The sequence below is a fragment of the Salmo trutta genome, chromosome 30, assembly GCF_901001165.1.
Source record: "Salmo trutta chromosome 30, fSalTru1.1, whole genome shotgun sequence".
In the NCBI taxonomy this organism is placed as follows: domain Eukaryota; kingdom Metazoa; phylum Chordata; class Actinopteri; order Salmoniformes; family Salmonidae; genus Salmo; species Salmo trutta.
This window is the reverse complement of record NC_042986.1, coordinates 21,120,792-21,145,460: the sequence shown is the minus strand read 5'-3', so window position 1 is coordinate 21,145,460 and position 24,669 is coordinate 21,120,792. Positions and strand designations below refer to the sequence as shown.

At 43.1% G+C, this 24,669-nt stretch overlaps 2 protein-coding genes across 2 annotated transcripts; one reads left to right on the top strand and one right to left on the bottom strand.

Moving 5' to 3' along the window:
• Positions 1–2,133: 2,133 nt before the first annotated feature.
• Positions 2,134–4,242, bottom strand: LOC115168220 (MICOS complex subunit MIC10). The gene is made up of 4 exons (XM_029723277.1): positions 4,091–4,242; positions 3,413–3,460; positions 2,521–2,627; positions 2,134–2,354 (listed from the first exon to the last, which is right to left on the bottom strand). The coding sequence occupies exons 1-4, from the start codon at positions 4,152–4,154 to the stop codon at positions 2,346–2,348; spliced, it is 228 nt and encodes a 75-aa protein (XP_029579137.1). The 5' UTR covers positions 4,155–4,242; the 3' UTR covers positions 2,134–2,345.
• Positions 4,243–10,237: 5,995 nt separating this feature from the next.
• On the top strand, positions 10,238–17,941 carry LOC115168876 (5-hydroxytryptamine receptor 6-like). The gene is made up of 4 exons (XM_029724403.1): positions 10,238–10,803; positions 10,894–11,197; positions 15,193–15,327; positions 17,295–17,941. Exons 1-4 carry the CDS (start codon positions 10,238–10,240, stop codon positions 17,646–17,648), a joined length of 1,359 nt encoding a protein of 452 aa, XP_029580263.1. The 3' UTR covers positions 17,649–17,941.
• The last annotated feature ends 6,728 nt before the right edge of the window (positions 17,942–24,669 follow it).

Below are 24,669 nucleotides of genomic sequence, written 5' to 3'. Positions count from 1 at the left end.
CTCAAATGATGTCAATTAGCCTAAAGCCATGACATAATTTTCTAGAATTTTCCAAGCTGTTTAAAGGCTCAGTCAACTTAGTGTATGTAAACTTCTGACCCACTGGAATTGTGATACAGTGAATTATAAGTGAAATAATCTGTCTGTAAACAATTGTTGGAAAAATGACTTGTGTCATGCACAAAGATGTCCTTACCGACTTGCCAAAACTACAGTTTGTTAACAAGAAATTTGTGGAGTGGTTGAAAAACGAGTTTTAATGACTCCAACCTAAGTGTATGTACATTTCCAACTTCAACTGTATAGTTTCTTATTTATGCTATTATTATTCCCCTGCCAGTTTTGATCTTTTATATTGGGCAGACAGACTAGTTCCCTGCCTCCTCCCATTGCGACTTGCCTCCTCCATTAACCAGGGCAAATTGTTTCCATGGAAGTGTTTATACAAATTAATGCCAGTTTCGCATTGTTAGATATACAGTTGAAGTCAGAAGTTTACATACACTTAGGTTGGAGTCATTAAAACTAGTTTTTCAACCACTCCACAAATTTCTTGTCAACAAACTATTAGTTTTGTCAGGTCCGTTAGGACATCTACTTTGTGCATGACACAAGTTATTTTACCAACAATTGTTTACAGACAGATTATTTCACCCTATCACAATTCCAGTGGGTCAGAAGTTTACATACACTAAGTTGACTGTGCCTTTAAACAGCTTGGAAAATTCAAGAAAATTATGTCATGGCTTTAGAAGCTTCTGATAGGCTAATTGACATAATTTCAGTCAATTGGAGGTGTACCTGTGGATGTACTTCAAGGCCTACCTTCAAACTCAGTGCCTCTTTGCTTGACATCATGGGATAATCAAAAGAAATCAGCCAAGACCTCAGAAAAACAATTGTAGACCTCCACAAGTCTGGTTCATCCTTGCGAGCAATTTCCAAACGCCTGAAGGTACCACGTTCATCTGTACAAACAATAGTACGCTAGTATAAACACTATGGGACCATGCAGCCGTCATACCGTTCAGGAAGGAGACGCGTTTTGTCTCCTAGATATGAACGTACTTTGGTGAGAAAAGTGCAAATCAATCCCAGAACAAGAGCAAAGGACCTTGTGAAGATGCTGGAGGAAACGGGTACAAAAGTATCTATATCCACAGTAAACCGAGTCTTATATAGACATAACCTGAAAGGCTGCTCAGCATGGAAGAAGCCACTGCTCCAAAACCGCCATAAAAAAGCCAGACTACGATTTACAACTGCACATGGGACAAATATTGTACTTTTGGAAAAATGTCCTCTGGTCTGATGAAACAAAAATAGAACTGTTTGGCTATAATGACCATCATTAAGTTTGGAGGAAAAAGGGGGATGCTTGCAAGCCGAAGAACACCATCCCAACCGTGAAGCACGGGGGTGGCAGCATCATGTTGTGGGGGTGCTTTGCTGCAGGAGGGACTGGTGCACCTCACAAAATAGATGGCATCAGAGGAAGGAAAATAATGTGGATATATTGAAGCAACATCTCAAGACATCAGTCAGGAAGTTAAAGCTTGGTCACAAATGGGTCTTCCAAATGGACAATGACCCCAAGCACACTTCCAATGTTGTGGCAAAATGGCTTAAGGACAACAAAGTCAAGGTATTGGAGTGGCCATCACAAAGCCCTGACATCAATCCTATTTGTGGGCAGAACTGAAAAAGTGTGTGCGAGCAAGTTGGCCTAAAAACCTGACTCAGTTACACCAGCTCTGTCAGGAGGAATGGGCCAAAATTCACCCAACTTATTGTGGGAAGCTTGTGGAAGGCTACCCTTAATGATTGACCCAAGTTAAACAATTTAAAGGCAATGCTACCAAATACTAATTGAGTGTATGTAAACTTCTTACCCACTGGGAATGTGATAGAAATAAAAGCTGAAATAAATCACACTACTATTATTCTGACATTTCACATTCTTAAAATAAAATGGGGGTCCTAACTGACCTAAAACAGGGAATTGTTATTAGGATTAAATGTCAGGAATTGTGAAAAACTGAGTTTAAATGTATTTGGCTAAGGTGTATGTAAACTTCTGACTTCAACTGTATCAAAGAGTGAAATGGAAGATAAAACACTACACATCTAATCTGCTGTTTTAAAAACACACACACAATCTCAATTGCCTTTATTTTATGATTATTTTATCTAAATAAAGACAGACTGTCCTGTTCAGGCACATATAAATTATACGAATACATATGGAAGGGTCAACCCACAGAAGGAAATTAGTCTGGCTGGAGGTCAGTGCAAAATGCAGGGCATCACAAAAACGTGACAGACAGTCCTTCACTGATGTTTGGCTACTGCTCCTGTGAGGAAAATAGTGAAGATAAAAGGGAGTCAATTTTCATTTGGATTTACATCTCCGTACATTATGCAAGAACAATGTACGATATTGTGCTGAATGTTGGTCCAACATACTATGCATTAGTAACACATCCTCAATACGAAATGTGCATGGACTCTTATACTGACCTTAATGTTTCTCTGAATTAGATATGGTGCTCTCAAATCATTCTGGCAGTTTGTGTATGCCATGCCAAGCCCCATTCCTAAGCCAAAGGCAACTGGCCAGGTGTGTCCTGTGGAAAGCAAAATTTGTCCAATCTATTTTCTCTTGTATATACATTTACTCACAGGAATGTCTGAGTCACACTACCATGCTGACCTAAACCATACTGTGTGCAGATATTTTCTTTTCACATGGTCCTTTCCTAGACTGGGAACTAAGACCACGTGGTCCAGTGAGAGCTTATGTTCCAAATGGTCTGGCCACAATATTTTTTAACTCCCGTTGAGTCCCATGTTAATTGACTGAATGCACACAGTTTTGGGCTATCGCACTAATTGTATGTCCCGCTGACTGGTTAACCACTCCAGCGTGCTGAGATGACCTCACACTGTTTAATTTGAAAACATCTGTTGTAAATCAAGGGGGATGGCACTTGGGGGGCTGTGTGTGTGAGTGTTTGTGTGCATTTGAGTAACTGAGACCAAACACACAGAGAACCAACCAAATGTAAAAGCACGGCCTCACTCATTAATGACTTAATGTGTTCACAACATCAAAAGAGCCTCCCTAGATGCAAATTCTATGTGCTAGCTATGTAACTAACATGCATCTGGTCAGGGCTGAGTATGCCCCTTTCCAGCAGAGTTCCAGGAATGGTGGTTGATGCACAAACAGGCCAGCGCAATGCAACCTAGCTTGGCTTGGTTCGGTTCAGGTCAGTAGTGTGAAATAGTCAAGGCCACAATGGCTGCTCCACTGCAAGTATTCCACATTTTGCATCATCAGTCTGCACCCCATAAAGAATGTTTATCTCTGGCCAATGTTAATAATCCTGTGAACAGTTAAAGTACTCACGTTTGAAGAATACCACAGAAAACACGATTCCTAAGCCAAGACCAGCACCTTAAAAGGAGTAACATAGGGAGAAATGTTCAGGTAACACAACTGAGACAGGAAATATGGGGCCAGAACCTGTACTGGCAGAGATGTAGCTAGCCATCTTGTCTCCACCAATGCACATCAAAAAGGATACACGATGAAAGCATTGTATAATGCCAAAGTATGATAACTTTAACACATTTACCTAGAAAATGTAAACGAATATCCAATGGCTTGAGACATAATAGGCTACTCGTATGCCTCTAGGCCCTACACCCCTTTGGACAAACACTGACAGGTTATAACTATGTAGTAGCAGCAACAATGTTTGCTGGCTACCAAAATATGTTGTTATTCACATCTTGCACGCTAGTTATGTGACTAGCTGGACTGACAGTGATTGTAAATTACTAACTGATACTGTAACAGTTAGCTATATTACGAGAATGGGATGGATGGATGGCTAGCTAGCTAGCTGCTGCTGCTACCACCACCACCACCACCACCTACTACTACTCGTCCTTAGCAGACCTTCTAACTAGCTCGGTAGCTAGCAGTAAGTGATAGCTAGCTAATACTGACATGTTGCTTTTAGTTGTATTATCTGGCAAAGCAGACTGTAGCTAACGTTCTGGGACAAATGGAGTTATTTACCAAGTTTAACGGCGCTATCTGCGAGGCATTGATCCAGCTTTTTCCCCAGTTCCTTTTCAGACATGTTTAGCTTTTTGCTTGCTAAAAATGTCAAACGCAGTCCTTGGATTTCGGAGCCGTAATCTAGATCTCGCGATAGCTCGTTTTACTTGAAGAGGAACATAATACTCCATCTAGCGATTGAACTGGGAAATTCCAAGATCATTTTATAGCCAAGACTGGAAGAGTATTAGCGGCATCCCGAGTAAAGGGACATTTTCACCAAATCTATCCATCAAGCAGGTGGTCCATATCTTGCAATGTCAGCGTTTCCTTTTGCTGTAAAATAAACAGTTTGAGGCATTTGATTACTATTTATTAAACAGTAATACATTTGCTTATCAACGCATTGAAGAAATTACAGCTCCCTTTTTGCAATAATGACAAGACAGTTTTATGAGATTACATTGTCAAATAAAACATAAAAAAGAGCCTCAAATCAAATGTACTTGTTAAAGAGAAGTTCTGGAACTTTGGCCACTACAGAAGTATTTTTTTTTTAACTCCTGCTTTGGGCTGGATGTGCCAATCCGGAATTAATTTAAGTGATCCTTCCACAAGATCTAGTCCCAACACAAATCCCTGAGGTAAAGACAGTTTCAGGTTGGATATTCAACGGATATTCGCATGTAGTTTTCCTTACGTCCACCAACAGCAGTTAGGGACCATCAACATAGTGACAAATAAAAATGTTCAAATTTCAATTAGTCCTAAAATATTCAAAACTGGTTCTAGCTAACCCGATGGCATAGACACACATTGCACACACATTTTTTTGTCGATTTACATCTCACACTATTTGAAATTATTTATTTACATTTTTTAATTTCAATAGCTCTTTGGTCATGTGACCTACTGACTTCAAACAAGGTTCAGAATGTACACTCAGTGGGCCTACACATTGCACACCCTTTAGATTGTTAATTTTCATCTCACATGTTTATACATCAATTTTTCAAACTTTAACATTTCAATAGCTCCTTGGTCATGTGACCTACTGACCTCAAACAAGGTTCAGAATGGCCACTGACTACCCTTCTGTATTGCACACCCTTTAGTTTGTCCATTTAATCTCACACAATTTTACATTAATTTGCCTGCTCTACCCCCTGAAGGACAGTGTCACTCACACACCTATTCACTTGGGCCTTCGCCCTGGGGCCTTCCTGACCTCCAGGCAGGCCCCTATTGACCTGGCCTCCACACCTACTCTCCCTACCCGGTCAACACCCCTCTCCCTTGGCCTTAGAGTATAGCTGACTCCCTGGAATTACTAAAATGTCTATAGTCCCGCTGTTAGGAACCACGTGCACCTGGTAACCCGCAACAGGCTCTGTGCACCTGGTGAACCGAAACAGGCTCTGTGCTCCTGGTGACCCGCCCACTTTTTTCTGCTCAGAAACTAAGTCCCCATTCCAACCTCAATGGCCTGAGTGCTGCCCCCACCCCACGAGTCCGGCCGCCCATGCTTGGACTCGGAGTGCCCCCTGCCTTGATGGAGGCCTCCTTGTGCACCTGGTAACCTGAAACAAGCTCTGTGCACCTGGTGACCCGCACGCTTTTATCCGCTCAGAGACTAAGTCCCCAACCCAACCTCCACAGCCTGAGTGCTGCCCCCAGCCCCTGAGTAACGCCCGGTGGTATCAGAGGTTTTTCTGTCTTACAAACTAGACATCAGTCTGACATTCTGTCTTACAAACTGCCTACGCCTACTCCCTTTGTTATAATAAATATCGGAGCTCATCCATTTGCCTCCTGTGTCTGCATTTAGGTCTCGCCTTGTGCCCTTATACCGTGGACATTCTGAAAGTAGTTTGAGGTCAGTAGGTCACATGACCAAGGAGCAATTGAAATGTTAAATTTGGTCAAATACATGTAGAATTGTGTGAGATGAAAATGGACAAACTAAAGGGTGTGCAATATAGAAGGGTAGTCAGTGTACATTCTGAACCTTGTTTGAAGTCAGTAGGTCACATGACCAAGGAGCTATTGACATTTTAAATGTAAACAAATTCATGTAAAAACGTGCAAGATGAAAATGGATAAACTAAAGGGTGTGCAATGTATAGGCCCACTGACTGTACATTCTGAACCTTGTTTGAGTCAAGTAGGTCACATGACCAAGGAGCTATTGAAATTCGAATGTAAAAAAGTTTGTACTTTGTTTACGCTCCCTAACTAATTCAACTAGGAATACAAAATGCTGCTCACATTTCCACATGTTTATTAGCTTTGGAAAGCGAATTCATGTCCAAATCGTGAAAATAAGACCTGTGCAATGTTGTGCGCAATTTTTCCAACATCATGACACTTACTTGGTCTGTGGCTCAAGTGGTTTGAAAGCTAATGAGGTTTGAAAGTGCAAATATCCGTCAAATATCCAACCTGAAACTGTCTTTACCTCTACACAAATCTAGGGTTCGGTGCAGTTGGTCATACGTTCTATCGGTTCGGTTGCTTGCCAGAGACGCGACCCAGTCCTTCAGTCTTTTTGTTCTGTATCTATGGTTGCGACCCAGTCATTTGTTCTAAATGTTCCATTGCCATACTGGCTGGCAACATTTTTATCCCTTGCTTGCTAGCCAGCCAACTATGGCTAACTCAGTCACGTCAGAAAGTGCAGTGATATTTTGTAGTGACATTTATTTTGATTCATACATAACAATGAGCCGCAATTTTGCCTGGCATAGAAAATGTGCTCACTCGTCAGGACACTGTTGTTCAGAGGATCTAGCCAACACAGCTAACACAATCACTTCAAACTGAAGCTAGAAAGACTGCAAATTAGCTGCACTTTGTTAAGTTTTACCTTTTTCAATTGACATTTCTTTGTATATTTAAATCCATAAAAATGATGCCAGCTGATTCATGATTTCGACTGGCTGAGAAACGCTCACTGTCTGTCCAACCTCTCCTTCCAACACTTTCATTACTATGGGAAAGCTGGAGGTCAAATTTGAATATTGAAACAATGTTGGAAATGTCGGAGAGGTTTATACAAATCTCCGCTGTTGAAAACAAAATGTTAGTCTAAAAGAAATGTGAGATAATGTCTAGATGCTTTTTATAGTGGAGATCAAGTTTATAAATTGCCTGGCTGGGCTGATGAGACAGTGCATTGCGCAGTCAGATGGAACAGAGTAAATAGGCATTTTAATGTCATCGATTTAGCCGGTGGCAACTTTTGGAATAGACACAGGCTGGAATATGGTTTTAACCAATCAGCATTCAGGATTAGACCCACCGTTGCATAAACATGTATAATCTATGAGCAAAATTACTGTTCTACCTCAATTAGTCACAAAATCCCTAGTTTTCTGGAAGCTGTGTGGCGCCATTTTGAGTAGGTCCGATCTCTCCGGGATCCTTGGTATGTTCTTACCCCATTGAAGTAGAAATTTAACATGGTTAAGGTAAGGGTTAAGTGCAACGTGTACGCTGGGAGTCAGGAAGCAAGTACAGGGAGTGAATAATTTAATAAATAGAACATACAAAATACAAAACAAGAAACACGAAAGCGAACAGACATGAAACCGAAACAGAGGCAATAATGCCTGAGGGAAAAAACAAGAGGAGTGACAGATATAGGGAAGGTAATCAGGGAGGAGGAGTCCAGGTGAGTCTCATGAGGCGCAGGGCGTGTAACGATAGTGGCAGGTGTCCGTAATCATGAGACAATGAGCACCTGAAAGAGGGAGTGGGAGTAAATGTGACAGTACCCCCTCCCAGGCGCGTGGCTCCAGACGCAGGACGTCAACCAGAGGGACGGTCCCGGGGACCATGCCGGCTGCCTCAGCTGAGGCGCGGGGGCCTGACGAGCCGGCTGAGGCCCGGGAGCCTGACAAGCCGGCTGAGGCGCGTGGAGCCTGCCGAACCAACCAAGTCTTGAGAACCTGTCAAACCAGCTGAGGCATGGAAGCCTGATGAGCCAGCTGAGGCATCCCCGGTTGCTTCGGCAGGGGCACTTGGACCCGAAACAAGATTCTCTGGTCTGATGAAACCAAGATTGAACTCTTTGGCCTGAATGCCAAGCATCACGTCTGGAGGAAACCTAGCACCATGCCTTCGGTGAAGCATGATCATGGCAGCATCATGCTGTGGGGATGTTTTGCAGCGGCAGGGCTGGGAGACTAATCAGCAAAGATGGACTGAGCAAAGTACAGAGAGATCCTTGATGAAAATCTGCTCCAGAGCATTCAGGACCACAGACTGAGACGAAGGTTCACCTTCCAACAGGACAATGACCCTAAGCACACAGCCAAGACAGTGGAGTGGCTTCGGGACAAGTCTCTGAATGTTCTTGAGTGGCACAACCAGAGCCCGGACTTGAACCCGATCGAACATCTCTGGAGACACCTGAAATTAGCTGTGCAGCAACACTCCCCATCCAACCTGACAGAGCTTGAGAGGATCTGCTGAGAAGAATGGGAGAAACTCCCCAAATACAGGTGTGCCAAGCTTGTTGCGTCATACCCAAGAAGACTCGAGGCTGAAATCGCTTCCAAAGGTGCTTCAACAAAGTACTGCGTAAAGGGTCCGAATACTTATGTAAATGTCATATTTCAGTTACATAAAAAATAAAACAAATTGCTAAAATTTCGAAAAAACTGTTTTTGCTTTGTCATTACGGGGTATTGATGAGGATTTTTTTGTGTTGTTGAATAAGTCTGTAACCTAACAAAATGTGGAAGAAGTCAATGGGTCTGAATACTTTCTGAAGGCACTGTATACCCACAGAATTAAATAAACACAATTGACCAATTATATATATTCCCCATACTCAACTGGCGCACCAGGGTCCATATCCAGAACAGGATCAATACGGACCGTGGGTCCTGAATGCCAAAAAAATTGTAAAAAATCTTAGTCTGGCTTCGACCCTTGGTCATATAAACACATAAGACATGGAAAAATGTGTAGAGTTGTGTAAAATATCTGCCCCATGCAAAATGAAAAATGTGCTTTCTCTCCGCCAACAAGAGGGGTGTGAACAGTTTGGGGTTGCATGGGTTGCGAGGTGGGGTTTGTTACTATGCCGATAAATGACTATCCATCCGGACCTTTGCCACCTAGGAAATGTGTGTGACGGGTCCTTTCCAAATAGTACGTGAGTACCCCTGATATATACCATAAACTGATGTCACGCTCTACGAAGAAACGGAGTCAATCATTTTTTTAATAATGCATGAATGTCAGAATCACAGGCTATTAAATTAAATTGTACAACAGATGTCCCACACTGCCTCCTTGCTGTGATAGAATTTGCATCACCTAGCTGTGAATGTGCACCGGCATGTATTAGCAGCTCAAGGCTCAGACACGCTCCTTCTCCGGGAGCGGAGCGCTCTGGCTGGGAGGTGAGCTGGAGTGGCTGGCACGGGGATTAGCAGGAGGGAACACGACAAAAACCATGATACCTGTAGAGCACTTGTGGCCAGAGCCTTGCTTTCAAATGACACCCTCACGGTGGAGTATGTTCTATTCAACACAAAGACTTGAGATTCACATATCCACAAGGAGTAGCAAATAGACTTCACACAGCTCTCTCTCACACAAACAACCAAACACCAACAGGAGCAATAGCATTAACCTTGTGTGTGTGTGTAGTAAAGAATAACTTGGAGAATTTGTTGTTTTTCCCTCTTCTTGCCATTCCACTCAAGCTGCCTTTGCTCTCGCACGATGTAGCCCACCTCTCAATTTGCCCTCCCCCCAGCGAGTGTCATCATGACACGCAGCTTTGAAACACACAGCCACAGAATTTCTCACTCTGGCTCCAACGCTGAGGAAAGCAGGACTATTGGGCACGACGAAGAGATGGAATCAGTGCCGACACTTCTTATCACAACTGCAACAGGAGCCAATAAGAGGTTTTCACAGAAATGACTGATGGGCCCCTCTGTTAACCTTGTGAAGAATGTGGTGAACGGATTATCAAAACAAGACCTCAGTGGCTTCTCTTTATTCTCCTCAAGTGTCAGGAAAGCTTTATCAGCACTATCAAGCACCAGAGGTCACATACATTTTGTGCTTCACAGGAATTGTTGGCATTCACAGACTGGGAGAAGAACAGGGAAGCTCTCACATTGACCAATGTCAACCACCGCTATGGGCAACTCCACCTTACCTGGCTTAGAGGCAGCAACTGCAAGTGTGGATGCTGTTAACCCTTTAGGGAGCTCCAATGGCAGCTTGTCCGAAACCAGTGCCTGGGGCATCAGTGGCAGTGGACCGTGGCTGTTGGCGTGCATGTTAACCCTCATCATCCTGATGACGGCTTGTGGCAACACTCTGTTGATCGCTCTGGTGTTTGCCCAACGCTCCTTACGCAACACCTCCAACTGTTTCCTGGTGTCTCTCTTCCTGTCTGACCTGATGGTGGCTCTGGTGGTGATGCCGCCGGCAATGCTCAATGTGCTGTACGGTGCCTGGGTGTTGTGGCCGGGCTTCTGCCCCGTGTGGCTCTGCTTCGACGTCATGTGCTGTAGTGCCTCCATTCTCAACCTGTGTGTGATCAGCCTGGACCGCTACCTCCTCATCATCTCGCCGCTGCGCTACAAGCAGAGGATGACCCCTCCCCGGGCCCTGCTTCTGGTGGGAGGGGCCTGGGGTCTGGCCGCCCTCACCTCCTTCTTGCCCATCAAGATGAACTGGCACAGCTTGGGTCATGGGAGTGGCCATTCCCCAATGCATGGGGCTGGCAGTGCCAACGTCAGCACATACCCAGAGCTGAGCTTGTGGTACCACGCCTCCTACTTCCAGCTGTCGCCCTCCGGTGGCCTGTCCTTCCAGTGTTGTCTGCGGGTTACCTTTCCTTTTGCCCTGGTGGCGTCCGTCCTCACCTTCTTCCTGCCATCCAGTGCCATCTGCTTCACCTACTGTCAGATTCTCCTGGCGGCGCGGAGACAGGCGAGGCGGGTGGCGGCGCTAAGTCAACCGCCGTACCCGCACCATTCGCCTGGGGAGCCTTCTCACCCTCCGTCACCAGGTGGGGGCGCCGCCGGACATGCTCACCTCGAAGGAGATGACTACAGTCATCAGGAGCGCCCTGTGTCACGCCACGTGCCGGTGAGAGCGTGGGGTGGTAGAGGAGATGAAGGGGGATACAATGAGGCTACATCCCAATGCTGTATAATCCGTCCCTGCATGATCACTGTGTGCCTGGATAGGTTTCCACCATGGTGCCTTCTCCACCTCTCATGTCCTCTCAGATTAGTTGTCATGAAGGAAAACAAATGTGGGGATCTAGCTAAAATAATTAGGACACGGCCATTGACTTGGGAGATGGATTCAAGAATTTGAGATTACGAAGGTGTTGTGGGCTGATTAGGTGTGTGTACACTCCCCTACGTATTTATTTGGACAGTGAAGCTAAAACTTTCAATTTGGGTCTATACTCCAGCATAATATATATATATATATGAGGCAACAGTACAGAATGTCACCGTTTATGAGTGTTTTCATGCATATCTGTTTTACCGTTTAGAAATGAATGCACTTTTGGTATCTAATCCCCCCATTTGAAATTCACTTAAAGTGTATTCAATTTAGTCAAAAGTTTAGTGTTTTATCCCATATTACTAGCACACAATGATTACATCAAGCTTGTGACTTTACAAATTTGTTGAATGCATTTGCAGTTTGTTTTGGTTGTGTTTCAGATTATGTTCTGCCCAACAGAAATTCATGGTCAATAACAAATCCTCTGAAAGATACAAAGGGGGAGGAGGGGCAATGGCGCCTGTTGATGGAGAAGTGGTTGCTAGTTAGAAGAAATGGCACAAACATTGCATTGTATTTTTGTAGTCAATGACCTGTGCCTACACTCCTGAGATTGAGGGCCTTGGAAAGTAATTCATAACAATGTTATTCCACACGGACTTTTCAATGTGTTCAACAACACTTCACATCTCTTTCAATGTGAGCATTACATCTTGTTAAATGCAAGAGTTAGGCCTACATACCTTTCCTTTTTTCTGAGACTCCTCGACATATCAGGCCAAGGATGCATCTAAAGTGACATCTTCTTGTCTCTTCTCCTGAAAGCAATGTGTTGGAAGCTATAATTTATTTTCTTTTGCTACTCCAGCTATAAATGTTAGCTTTTGTGTAAGTGCACATTGTTACATAGGTGCTTAAAGCTATTTATACCGGTTTGCTGTTTGTACACAATTAACCTTCTATGCATTAGATTTGTGCTCACCCTGGAAATATTGTTTTAATTCCACTTCATTGTTTTAATTTAAGTTCATTAGCAAATCCTTGAAATTGTGCATGCCGCGAACAGGTAAAACAGTTTTAGGGTGGCAGGTAGCCTAGAGGTTAAGAGCGTTATTCTTATCCCCGAGCCAACTAGGTGAAAAATGTGCCGATGCGCCCTTGAGCAAAGTCCTTAACCCTAATTTGTCCTGTAAATCACTCTGGATAAGAGTGTCTGTAAAATGTTTTAAGAATCATGTAACAATGTGGACCTGTAGCTACCTTGTAAAATTAAATAAATATCTAGGTTTTTGGATACATTGAGATGCAGTCCTTGCCCGTGTCCGAATACCTATACTAGTATACTACATACTTAAACTGCATACTATGTACTCATTGTCGCATAGCCTACTATTTAGCACGTACCGTTTATTAAAAAGTAGGCTATACAGCATGCCACAGCCACAACGCAGTAGCAGCTCCTGACTGGATGGGTGGATTTTTCAAATTCAGACATGCATCACATTAACCAGCATGATAATATTTCATTTCAAATTAGATTAATTTCTCTAAACTCTAGATAGAATAGTAATGGAGTTATGGGCTTACTCAGGCTGGTTATATGCAGACTATCACATTTGACCTACACTGTAGCCCGTATAATCCATCTATCCTATTTAAAAAAGACTGAAGACAGAAACAGATAATTTGGTTCCATTTAAACAAATGCATTAGTGAAACTAAAGTCTTGTAACATATCAATTAAATCAAATAGCCTAGTAGGCACACCAAAACTTTTCAAATGTTCACATCAAAAGGCTATTGCACAGAAAAACCTGGAACCGCTGGACAGCAACATAAACTAAAGCAGTGATCAGTGGGACCGAGATCAAAATGACTGCTAAGGCTTGATCCATAAATGACTGATGTGATTTCAATAACGCAGCCACATCCCGAGATCCACGGTGCCGACAAATTCAGAAATCAAAAGATATCAACGCAAAAAAAATATCAACGCAACATGCAACAACTTCAAAGATTTTATTGAGTTACAGTTCATATAAGGAAATCAGTGAATTGAAATAAATTAATTAGTCCCTTATCTATGGATTTCACATGACTGAGAATACATATATGCATCAGTTGGTCACAGACACTTAAAAAAAAAAAAGTAGGGGCATGGATCAGAAAACCAGTGACCACCATTTGTCTCATGCAGCATGATACATTTCCTTTGCATAAAGTTGGTCAGGCTGTTGATTGTGGCCTGTGGATGTTGTCCCACTCATCTTCAATGGCTGTGCGAAGTTGCTGGATGTTGGCGGGAACTGAAACACACTGTCGTACATGTCGATACAGAGCATCCCAAATATGGTCAGTGGGTGACATGTTTGGTGAGTATGCAGGCCATGGAAGAACTGGGACATTTTCAACTTCGAGACATTGTGTACAGATCCTTGCGACATGAGGCCGTGCAATATCATGCTGAAACATGAGGTGATGGCAGCAGATGAATGGCACAACAATGGGCCTCAGGATCTCGTCACGGTATCTCTATGCATTCAAATTTTCATCGATAAAATGCAATTGTGTTTGTTGTTCGTAGCTTAAGCCTGCCCATACCATAACCCCACCACCACCATGGGGCACTCTGTTCACATGTTGACATCAGCAAACCACTTGCCCCAACAATGCCATACACGTTGTCTGCCATCTGCCCGGTAAAGTTGAAACCAGGATTCATTCGTGAAGAGCACACTTCTCCAGCAAGCCAGTGGCCATCGAAGGTGAGTATTTACCAACTGAAGTTAGTTACGATATCGAACTACAGTCAGATCAAGACCCTGGTGAGGACGACGAGCAGGCAGATGAGCTTCCCTGAGATGGTTTCTGACAGTTTGTGCAGAAATTATTTAGTTGTGCAAACCCACAGTTTCATCAACTGTTCTCAGACAATCCCGCAGGTGAAGAAGCCGGAAGTGGTCCTGGGCTGGCATAGTTACACAGTGGACATTCCTGCAGTCAGTATGCCAATTGCACTCTCCCTCAAAACTTGAGAAATCTGTGGCATTGTGTTGCATGACAAATCTGCACATTTTATAGTTGCTTTTTATTGTCCCCAGCACAAGGTGCACCTGTGAATGATCATGCTCTTTAATCAGCTTCTTGATATGCCACACCTGTCAGGTGGATGGATTATCTTGACAAAGGAGAAATGCTCATGAACAGGAATGTAAACAAACATTTTAGAGAAAATCTTTTTGTGCATTTCTGGGATCATTTATTTCAGCTCATGAAACATGGGACCAACACTTTACATGTTGTGTTTATATTTTTGTTCAGTTTAGTTTAAAAGAGAACAAACACTTTTCAATGAGAAAACAGAAATCCGCTATTCAGCATCTTCCCAATTAAGCAGCCTAGTTTTTTTGTCTGGCTACTTGAAGACAACCAGGGCCTATCACTCGCAGCACACCTCTTCCAATGCATTGTGGAAAACTGTGCATCAAATTATACTAGATGAAGAACTGAAATGAATAGTCCATCACATCATGGCATTTTGAACCATTCTAGATTTTTGAAAATTCACATTCTATAAAACCTATTTTCGCATACTGAGAATACATTATTGCGTTGTTTCCCGCTATTTCGGTAGCGCATCTCCATATCTAATTAACCAGCTGTTGTCAAACCGAAATGAGTATGACATCCGGGCATTTAAAGTATACTTGATTTTTGAAATGTCGCATACTATTAAACCGTTTTTTTTTTTTGCATACTCAAACGGCCTATTTAGGATGCAAGTGTAGGTATTCGGACACGGCCCTTGTCTCTGACAGCCCTGTCTGTCCCTCTGTCCTCAGTTGTCGGTGAACAGCGAGCGGCGGCTGGCCCACCGGCAGGGACGGAGGGCAGTGAAGGCCAGTCTGACCCTGGGAATCCTACTGGGCCTCTTCTTCAGCGCCTGGCTGCCCTTCTTCATCACCAACATGGCCCAGGTCAGTGACTCAAACCTCATCGGCCTCTTTATTAAAGAGTGATTTAAACAAACTATTCCATTAATGTCAAGCATAGAAGAGTATACATGTTCTCCTGAAATCCTAGTGAAATCTCAATTTCCAAACGTTCACTTTACCTCCACATTAATAAAGAAACTGGCCTATAAAATGCACAATTTAATCTGGTCATTATTTCTCTTCGATATCAATGATATTGTTTCTTCTTGCAGCGCTTGCAGTAAACTCTGGGATTCAAAGCACATTTCAATCGAGGGCTTTAAAAAAAATTATCAGCTCAACACTAGGGGATCAGCTAGCTGCTCTGAGCGGAGATGAATAGAAATCTTTAAATTGGTTGAAGCTTATCTTCTCAGGGTCGAAACTTGCAAACCACATGCACACAGTATATTGTATAGCACATCTGTTATCATTATGTTTGTGTAGACCCTTCCTATTCATTGCCAATTATTCCCTGTATTACAGAACCTGGACCACATCCATTCCATGTGTGACGTTCCATCTTATGGCAATTAAGTTTGCTTTGTGTGCTCTGAGGTTGCCTTATTCCTGTGGGAAAGGTGTCAGCTAGAACAGGGTTTCCCAAACTCGGTTATTTGAACTAGCTGTGTAGTGCTAAGAAAATACCAAAACGTGCACCAAAACGTGCACCAAAACGGGGTGGGGGGGTGGGGTCAAGTGGATACTAAATAGATTTGTTGTATGAATAGAAATCGATGCCGGTCAAGTGGAATAATAAGCAGTAGAAAATTAAAGACAGGAATTTTGCTTGAAAATGTTCCCTTATCTACTGGAACATACTGTATATTTGATGTTCACTCATCCTTCTTGAATTTAGTTACAAATTCTAGGAGACAGACAAACTTTTTTATTTTACTTTTGCCAAAACAAATTTTTATATTGTAATATTATTGTAGGATGTCTCACATGTAGAGTATATCTTCATTCACAGTGAAAAACTAACATTTTGGAATCCTATTTCTTTCAATTCAGGTCTGTGGTCTTCATCTGAGCTCCATATTTCATTCGCCTCAGTGACTCGATTGGGTGTTTTTACTGTTCCATCACCCAGGTTTATCATTGCTGGAGTTTTGCCACATGTGGTTCAGCATAAAAGCAATGTGTGAAATACAATTGGGGGGGTGGAGCTCATCCCAAGAATGTGTAAATACCATGGTCTTTTTGGGTTGTAGAATTTTAGGGAGAAAAATGATAAGATGCTTGATTAGATGAAAGAAGCCAAACATAAAATGTACCCCCCTTCACCATTTGCTCATTATCGAAAATCAAGGGGAGCATGTTAATCTTCAGGATTAAGTGTGTGACATAAAAGGATTTAATCTAAATTGATACTTATCGTTGTCCTGCTTTCAGGCTTTCAATGATCCAGTCATTTCATTTCCCATCTGTGTCCCTCACTTCACTCCTCCAGAATATAGCAGACAGAGGGCTCAAGTGTCTGCCTTCCTTTCACATGCAATGTGGTATGTGAACACCCCCCTCCCTTTTTTCAGCTTCTCACTCACTGCCTCCCTCATTCATCTTCATAATATAGGACACTCCAACAGCAGTCTTCTCCCTTTCTCTCTGATATGCCATAGTGAGCCAGTCTTTCACCCTTCTATGGGTTATGTCCCTGTATGTATAAGCAGTATATATATATATATATATATATATATATATATATATATATGTATATATGTGTATGTGTATATGTAAAGTATGTGTTAATATGTGTGTGTGTATGTATATGTATGTTCTACTTAGGTTCTGTACGCTAATGAAAAGATCCTTTACAATATTATTTTCTGTTTTACCTCTTACTGGCTACATATTTCTTATAAGAATAATTTTCATTAAAAAAAAAATTCATAACATCTTCATGCTACGTACATACTGAACACAGCCCCGGTGCCTGCCTTTTGCTCTCTCTCTCTCTCTCTCATCAGGCGGTATGCGAGTGTGTTCCCCCAGCGCTCTTTGACGCCATCACCTGGCTGGGCTACTGTAACAGCACCATGAACCCCATCATCTACCCGCTGTTCATGCGTGACTTCAAACGGGCCCTGGGGAGGCTGCTGCCCTGCTGCTCCACTCACTCGCCCCGCAGACCCTCACTGGCGCTCTCCCTCTCCCTCCGCAACTCTGGCGAGCCCAACCTGCCCACGGAGCCCCCCTCCCTGGCCTCCGACCCCCCACAGCCCCCCGCCACCGCCACAGACGCCGTCAACCTGTTTGACGACGACCACGCTGGGATTGAGCTGCCCTTGCTGTTGCCCAATCAGGTGGACACGCTGGACTGAAGAGGAGGATGGAGAGTATAGTGTGAAGAGATGTTACATACTGTAACTTATTACCACCAAGGGGAACTTGGCTGAGGGGAAAGGTTGGAGGAAGGTGTAATGTTAAACTCATCAAAGCGGCACTTGTGGGTGGTAGCAAGATGGAAAAAGAATCTAGACTGTGCAATTTAGTGAGCATACAGGGCAGGAGTGGATGAGAGTGAGCTAGCTGCTGAGAATCACTGGGTGTCTGCATTAGATGACATCACTGTGATAACCATTATAAAAAATGCCAGGGACTCATTCATGCTACATTGTCTTCATATCCACAAAAGTGGGAGGATGTCTATAAATAGTATTGTAATTAAATGTTTTTAATTAACATCCTCTCTACATTAAAATTACCTTACTTTAACACACTATACAGTGCATACATTATTCATCAATTATTAGGCTGCCATAGTTAAATACATCTAAAAGCCCTAAGGGGTTCACATGTTCATGATTAGTTCAATTAAGATGTTTTTCACTGGAAGTTGCCATTTCTGTCCACTGATGTCTTCACTGAGTGTTCTGGCACCTGAGTGTGCTGAGAAGCTAAAGGAGGTCTTTCCACACACAACTGTGATGTTGTTGGTAATTCATGTTGAGAAGAGGCAGAAGAACTGCATTTCGTCCTATAACCTCCTATGTTCGCCTGTTTGGTCCCATGTGTTGATGTGATCCCTCAAACTCGAGATGGGAAGCTGCACCGTTGTCCTTATGGGTGGCATTCTCCTCAGAACTATGTTGCCGGTTACCCTGAACACTATATTTTCGGAGAAGGAAAAGTGGGATTTCTGGACATATTTTCAACCCTTCGTAGATGGAAATGAAATATGTATACTGTGGACTTGTTGTAATAACTGGACATTATTTGACACTTTATAGATTTCACGTTGTGTAACTGAAGTTTTGTTGTGAATAAAAACACCATGTTGCTAAATTATGCTTTATATACTGCAGCCATCGTTGACGGTGACGACATCGTGATGTGACAGACGACGGTTTAGCTTATTTGAACTTGACTGGTGCCGCGCACGAGAGTCGGGCACGAGTGACATTCCGAGATATTTCCCTATTCCTATTTGCTATAGCCTATTTCAATAAATGTTATATACAAACCGCAAGAGAGAAAGGTAGGCTAGACAGAGTGGAGAACTCCACCAAAGCAGTGCAAAATGTCCAGTCAGAAAATATTGTTTCTCTCTGTCGGATGCATGGGCCTTATAGCCTAAATCTATTCATTTTTTAAAATATATACTCTAACAGTAGTTCCCAAACTTTTTATAGTCCCCTTCAAACTTTCAACCTCCAGCTGTGTACCCCCACTAGCACCAGGGTCAGCGCACTCTCAAATGTTGTTTTTTGACATCATTGTAAGCCTGCCACACACACACTATACAATACATTTATTAAACATAAGAATGAATGTGAGTTTTTGTCACAACCGGGCTTGTGGGAAGTGACAAAGAGCTTTTATAGGAACAGGGCACAAATAATAATAATCAATAATTTTGCACTTTATTTAGCCATCTTACATAAAAAAACTTATTTGTTCATCAAAAATGTTTGAGTAAGAGGACAAGTACATTAGAGTGTCTAGTTTGAGAAACAGACGTCTCACAAGTCCTCAACTGGCAGCGAAGAGGCGACTCCAGGATGCTGGCCTTCTAGGCAGAGTTCCTCTGTCCAGTGTCTGTGTTTTTTTTCCCATCTTAATCTTTTATTTTTACTGGTCAGTCTGAGATATGGCTTTTTCTTTGCACCTCTGCCTAGAAGGCCAGCATCCCGGAGTCGCCTCTTCACTGTTGACGTTGAGACTGGTGTTTTGCGGGTACTATTTAATGAAGCTGCCAGTTGAGGACTTGTGAGGCGTCTGTTTCTCAAACTAGACACTAATGTACTTGTCATCTTGCTCAGTTGTGCACCGGGGCCTCCCACTCCTCTTTCTATTCTGGTTAGAGCCAGTTTGCGCGGATCTGTGAAAGGAGTAGTACACCGCGTTGTACAAGATCTTCAGTTTCTTGGCAATTTCTCGCATGGAATAGCCTTCATGTCTCAGAACAAGAATAGACTGACAAGTTTCAGAAGAAAGTCTTTGTTCCTGGCCATTTTGAGCCTGTAATCGAACCCACAAATGCTGATGCTCCAGATACTCAACTAGTCTAAAGAAAGCCAGGTTTATTGCTTCTTTAATCAGAACAACAGTTTTCAGCTGTGCTAACATAATTGCAAAAGGGCTTTCTAATGATCAATTAGCCTTTTAAAATGATAAACTTGGATTAGCTAACACAGCATGCCATTGGAACACAGGAGTGATGGTTGCTGATAATGAGCCTCTGTACGCCTACAGTGAGCGAAAAAAGTATTTGATCCCCTGCTGATTTTGTACGTTTGCCCACTGACAAAGAAATTATCAGTCTATAATTTTAATGGTAGGTTTATTTGAACAGTGAGAGACAGAAGAACAACAAAAAAATCCAGAAAAACGCATGTCAAAAATGTTATAAATTGATTTACATTTTAATGAGGGAAATACGTATTTGACCCCCTCTCAATCAGAAAGATCTCTGGCTCCTAGGTGTCTTTTATACAGGTAACGAGCTGAGATTAGGAGCACGCTCTTAAAGGGAGTGCTCCTAATCTCAGTTTGTTACCTGTATAAAAGACACCTGTCCACAGAAGCAATCAATCAGATTCCAAACTCTACACCATGGCCAAGACCAAAGAGCTCTCCAAGGATGTCAGGGACAAGATTGTAGACCTACACAAGGCTGGAATGGGCTACAAGACCATCGCCAAGCAGCTTGGTGAGAAGGTGACAACAGTTGGTGTGATTATTCGCAAATGGAAGAAACACAAAAGAACTGTCAATCTCCCTCTGCCTGGGGCTACATGCAAGATCTCACCTCGTGGAGTTGCAATGATCATGAGAACAGTGAGGAATCAGCCCAGAACTACACGGGAGGATCTTGTCAATGATCTCAAGGCAGCTGGGACCATAGTCACCAAGAAAACAATTGGTAACACACTACGCCGTGAAGGACTGAAATCCTGCAGCGCCCGCAAGGTCCCCCTGCTCAAGAAAGCACATACACATGCCCGTCTGACGTTTGCCAATGAACATCTGAATGATTCAGAGGACAACTGGGTGAAAGTGTTGTGGTCAGATGAGACCAAAATGGAGCTCTTTGGCATCAAATCAACTCGCCGTGTTTGGAGGAGGAGGAAGGCTGACTATGACCCCAGGAGCACCATCCCCACCGTCAAACATGGAGGTGGAAACATTATGCTTTGGGGGTGTTTTTCTGCTAACAGGACAGGACAACTTCCCCGCATCAAAGGGACGATGGACGGGGCCATGTACCATCAAATCTTGGGTGAGAACCTCCTTCCCTCAGCCAGGGCATTGAAACTGGGTCGTGGATGGGTATTCCAGCATGACAATGACCCAAAACACACGGCCAAGGCAACAAAGGAGTGGCTCAAGAAGAAGTACATTAAGGTCCTCGAGTGGCCTAGCCTGTCTCCAGACTTTAATCCCATAGAAAATCTGTGGAGGGAGCTGAAGGTTCGAGTTGCCAAACGTCAGCCTCGAAACCTTAATGACTTGGAGAAGATCTGCAAAGAGGAGTGGGACAAAATCCCTCCTGAGATGTGTGCAAACCTGGTGGCCAACTACAAGAAACGTCTGACCTCTGTGATTGCCAACAAGGGTTTTGCCACCAAGTACTAAGTCATGTTTTGCAGAGGGGTCAAATACTTATTTCCCTCATTAAAATGCAAATCAATTCATAAAATTTTTGACATGCGTTTTTCTGGATTTTTGTTGTTGTTATTCTGTCTCTCACTGTTCAAATAAACCTACCATTAAAATTATAGACTGATCATTTCTTTGTCAGTGGGCAAACGTACAAAATCAGCAGGGGATCAAATATTTTTTTCCCTCACTGTATGTAGATAGATATTCCATAAACAATTTGCCGTTTCCAGCTACAATAGTCATTTACAACATAAATAATGTCTACACTGTATTTCTGATCAATTTTATGTTATTTTAATGGACAAGAAATGTACTTTTCTTTCAAAAACAAGGACATTTCTAAGTGACCCCAAACTTTTGAAATGTAGTGTGTATACAGTGCCTTGCAAAAGTATTCATTTACATTTACATTTATGTCATTTAGCAGACGCTCTTATCCAGAGCGTCTTACAAATTGGTGCATTCACCTTATGATATCCATTGGAACAACCACTTTACAATAGTACATCTACATCTTTTTTTTGGGGGGGGGGGGGGTTAGAGGATTACTTCATCCTATCCCAGGTATTCCTTAAAGAGGTGGGGTTTCAGGTGTCTCCGGAAGGTGGGGATTGACTCCGCTGTCCTGGCGTCGTGAGGGAGCTTGTTCCACCATTGGGGTGCCAGAGCAGCGAACAGTTTTGACTGGGCTGAGTGGGAACTGTGCTTCCGCAGAGGTAGGGAGGCGAGCAGGCCAAAGGTGGATGAACGCAGTGCCCTTGTTTGGGTGTAGGGACTGATCAGAGCCTGAAGGTACGGAGGTGCCGTTCCCCTCAGCTCCGTAGGCAAGCACCATGGTCTTGTAGCAGATGCGAGCTTCAACTGGAAGCCAGTGGAGTGTGCGGAGGAGCGGGGTGACGTGAGATAACTTGGGAAGGTTGAACACCAGATGGGCTGCGGCGTTCTGGATGAGTTGTAGGGGTTTAATGGCACAGGCAGGGAGCCCCGCCAGCAGCGAGTTGCAGTAATCCAGACGGGAGATGACAAGTGCCTGGATTAGGACCTGCGCCGCTTCCTGTGTAAGGCAGGGTCGTACTCTGCGAATGTTGTAGAGCATGAACCTACAGGATCGGGTCACCGCCTTGATGTTAGCGGAGAACGACAGGGTGTTGTCCAGGGTCACGCCAAGGCTCTTAGCACTCTGGGAGGAGGACACAATGGAGTTGTCAACCGTGATGGCGAGATCATGGAACGGGCAGTCCTTCCCCGGGAGGAAGAGCAGCTCCGTCTTGCCGAGGTTCAGCTTGAGGTGGTGATCTGTCATCCACACTGATATGTCTGCCAGATATGCAGAGATGCGATTCGCCACCTGGTTATCAGAATGGGGAAAGGAGAAGATTAATTGTGTGTCGTCTGCGTAGCAATGATAGGAGAGACCATGTGAGGATATGACAGAGCCAAGTGACTTGGTGTATAGCGAGAATAGGAGAGGGCCTAGAACTGAGCCCTGGGGGACACCAGTGGTGAGAGCACGTGGTGCGGAGACGGATTCTCGCCACGCCACCTGGTAGGAGCGACCTGTCAGGTAGGATGCAATCCAAGAGTGAGCCGCGCCGGAGATGGCCAACTCGGAGAGGGTGGAGAGGAGGATCTGATGGTTCACAGTATTCATCCCCCTTGGCGTTTTTCCTATTTTGTTGTAGTACAACCTGTAATTTAAATAGATTTTTATTTGGATTTCATGTAATGGACATAGACAAAACAGTCCAAATTAGTGAAGTGAAATGAAAAAAAGAAGTTGTTTAAAAAAATGTAATTAAAAAAAAACTACATAAATGTGGTGCATGCATATGTATTCACCCCCTTTACTATGAAGCCCCTAATTAAGATCTGGTGCAACCAATTACCTTCAGAAGTCACATAATTAGGTAAATAACGTCCAGCTGTGTGCAATCTAAGTGTCACATGATCTGTCACATGATCTCAGGATATATACACCTGTTATGAAAGACCCCAAAGTCTGCAACACCACTAAGCAAGCGCACCATGAAGACCAAGGAGCTCGCCACACAGGTCAGGGGTTTTTTTTTTGTTTCTTTTTTGTCTTTTCTTTTCTATTTTTTTTAACTGTGGATAGAGATACTTTTGTACCTATTTCCTCCAGCATCTTCACAAGGTCCTTTGCTGTTGTTCTGGGATTGATTTTCACTTTTCACACCAAAGTACTTTCATCTCTAGGAGACAGAATGCGTCTCCTTCATGAGCGGTATGACGGCTGCGTGGTCCCATAGTGTTTATACTTGTGTACTATTGTTTTTACAGATGAATGTTGTACCTTCAGGTGTTTGGAAATTGCTCCCAAGGATGAACCAGACTTGTGGAGGTCTACAATTGTTTTTCTGAGGTCTTGGCTGACTTCTTTTTCCCACAATGTCAAGCAAAGAGGCACTGAGTTACATCCACAGGTACACCTCCAATTGACTCAAATGATGTCAATTAGCTTATCAGAAGCTTCTAAAGCCATAACATAATTTTCCAAGCTGTTTAAAGGCACTGTCAACTTAGTGTATGTAAACTTCTGACCCACTGGAATTGTGAAATAATCTGTCTGTAAACAATTGTTGGAAAAATTACTTGTGTCATGCACAAAGTAGATGTCCTAACCGACTTGCTAAAACTATAGTTTGTTAACAAGAAATTTGTGGAGTGGTGGAAAAACTCGTTTTTTATGAATCCAACATAAGTATCTAAACTTCTGACTTCAACTGTGTGTATTTGAATATTTAAAAAAAAAATGTGAATCACATTTTTATTTGGTGTACCCCCGCTGGCATTGCCCCAGTTTGGAAATACCTAGTATTTAACCTGTTGGGGTGTAGGGGGCAGTATTTTCACGGCCGGATGAAAAACGTACCCAAATTAAACTGGTTACTACTCGCCCAGAAACTAGAATATGCATATTATTAGTAAATTTGGATAGAAAACACTAACGTTTATAAAACTGTTTGAATGGTGTCTGTGAGTAAAACAGAACTCATATGGCAGGCAAAAACCTGAGAAATTCAACCAGGAAGTGGAGGATCTGACAATTGTAGTTCTTCTTTCTAGTCCCTTTCGAAACTACAGTTTCTGTGGGGTCACGTTGCACTTCCCAAGGCTTCCATTGGCTGTCAACAGCCTTCAGAAAGTTATTTCAGCATTCTCCTGTCACTGGGCAGATAATAGGAGCTCAGTCAATCAGTGGACTGCCTGTGGACA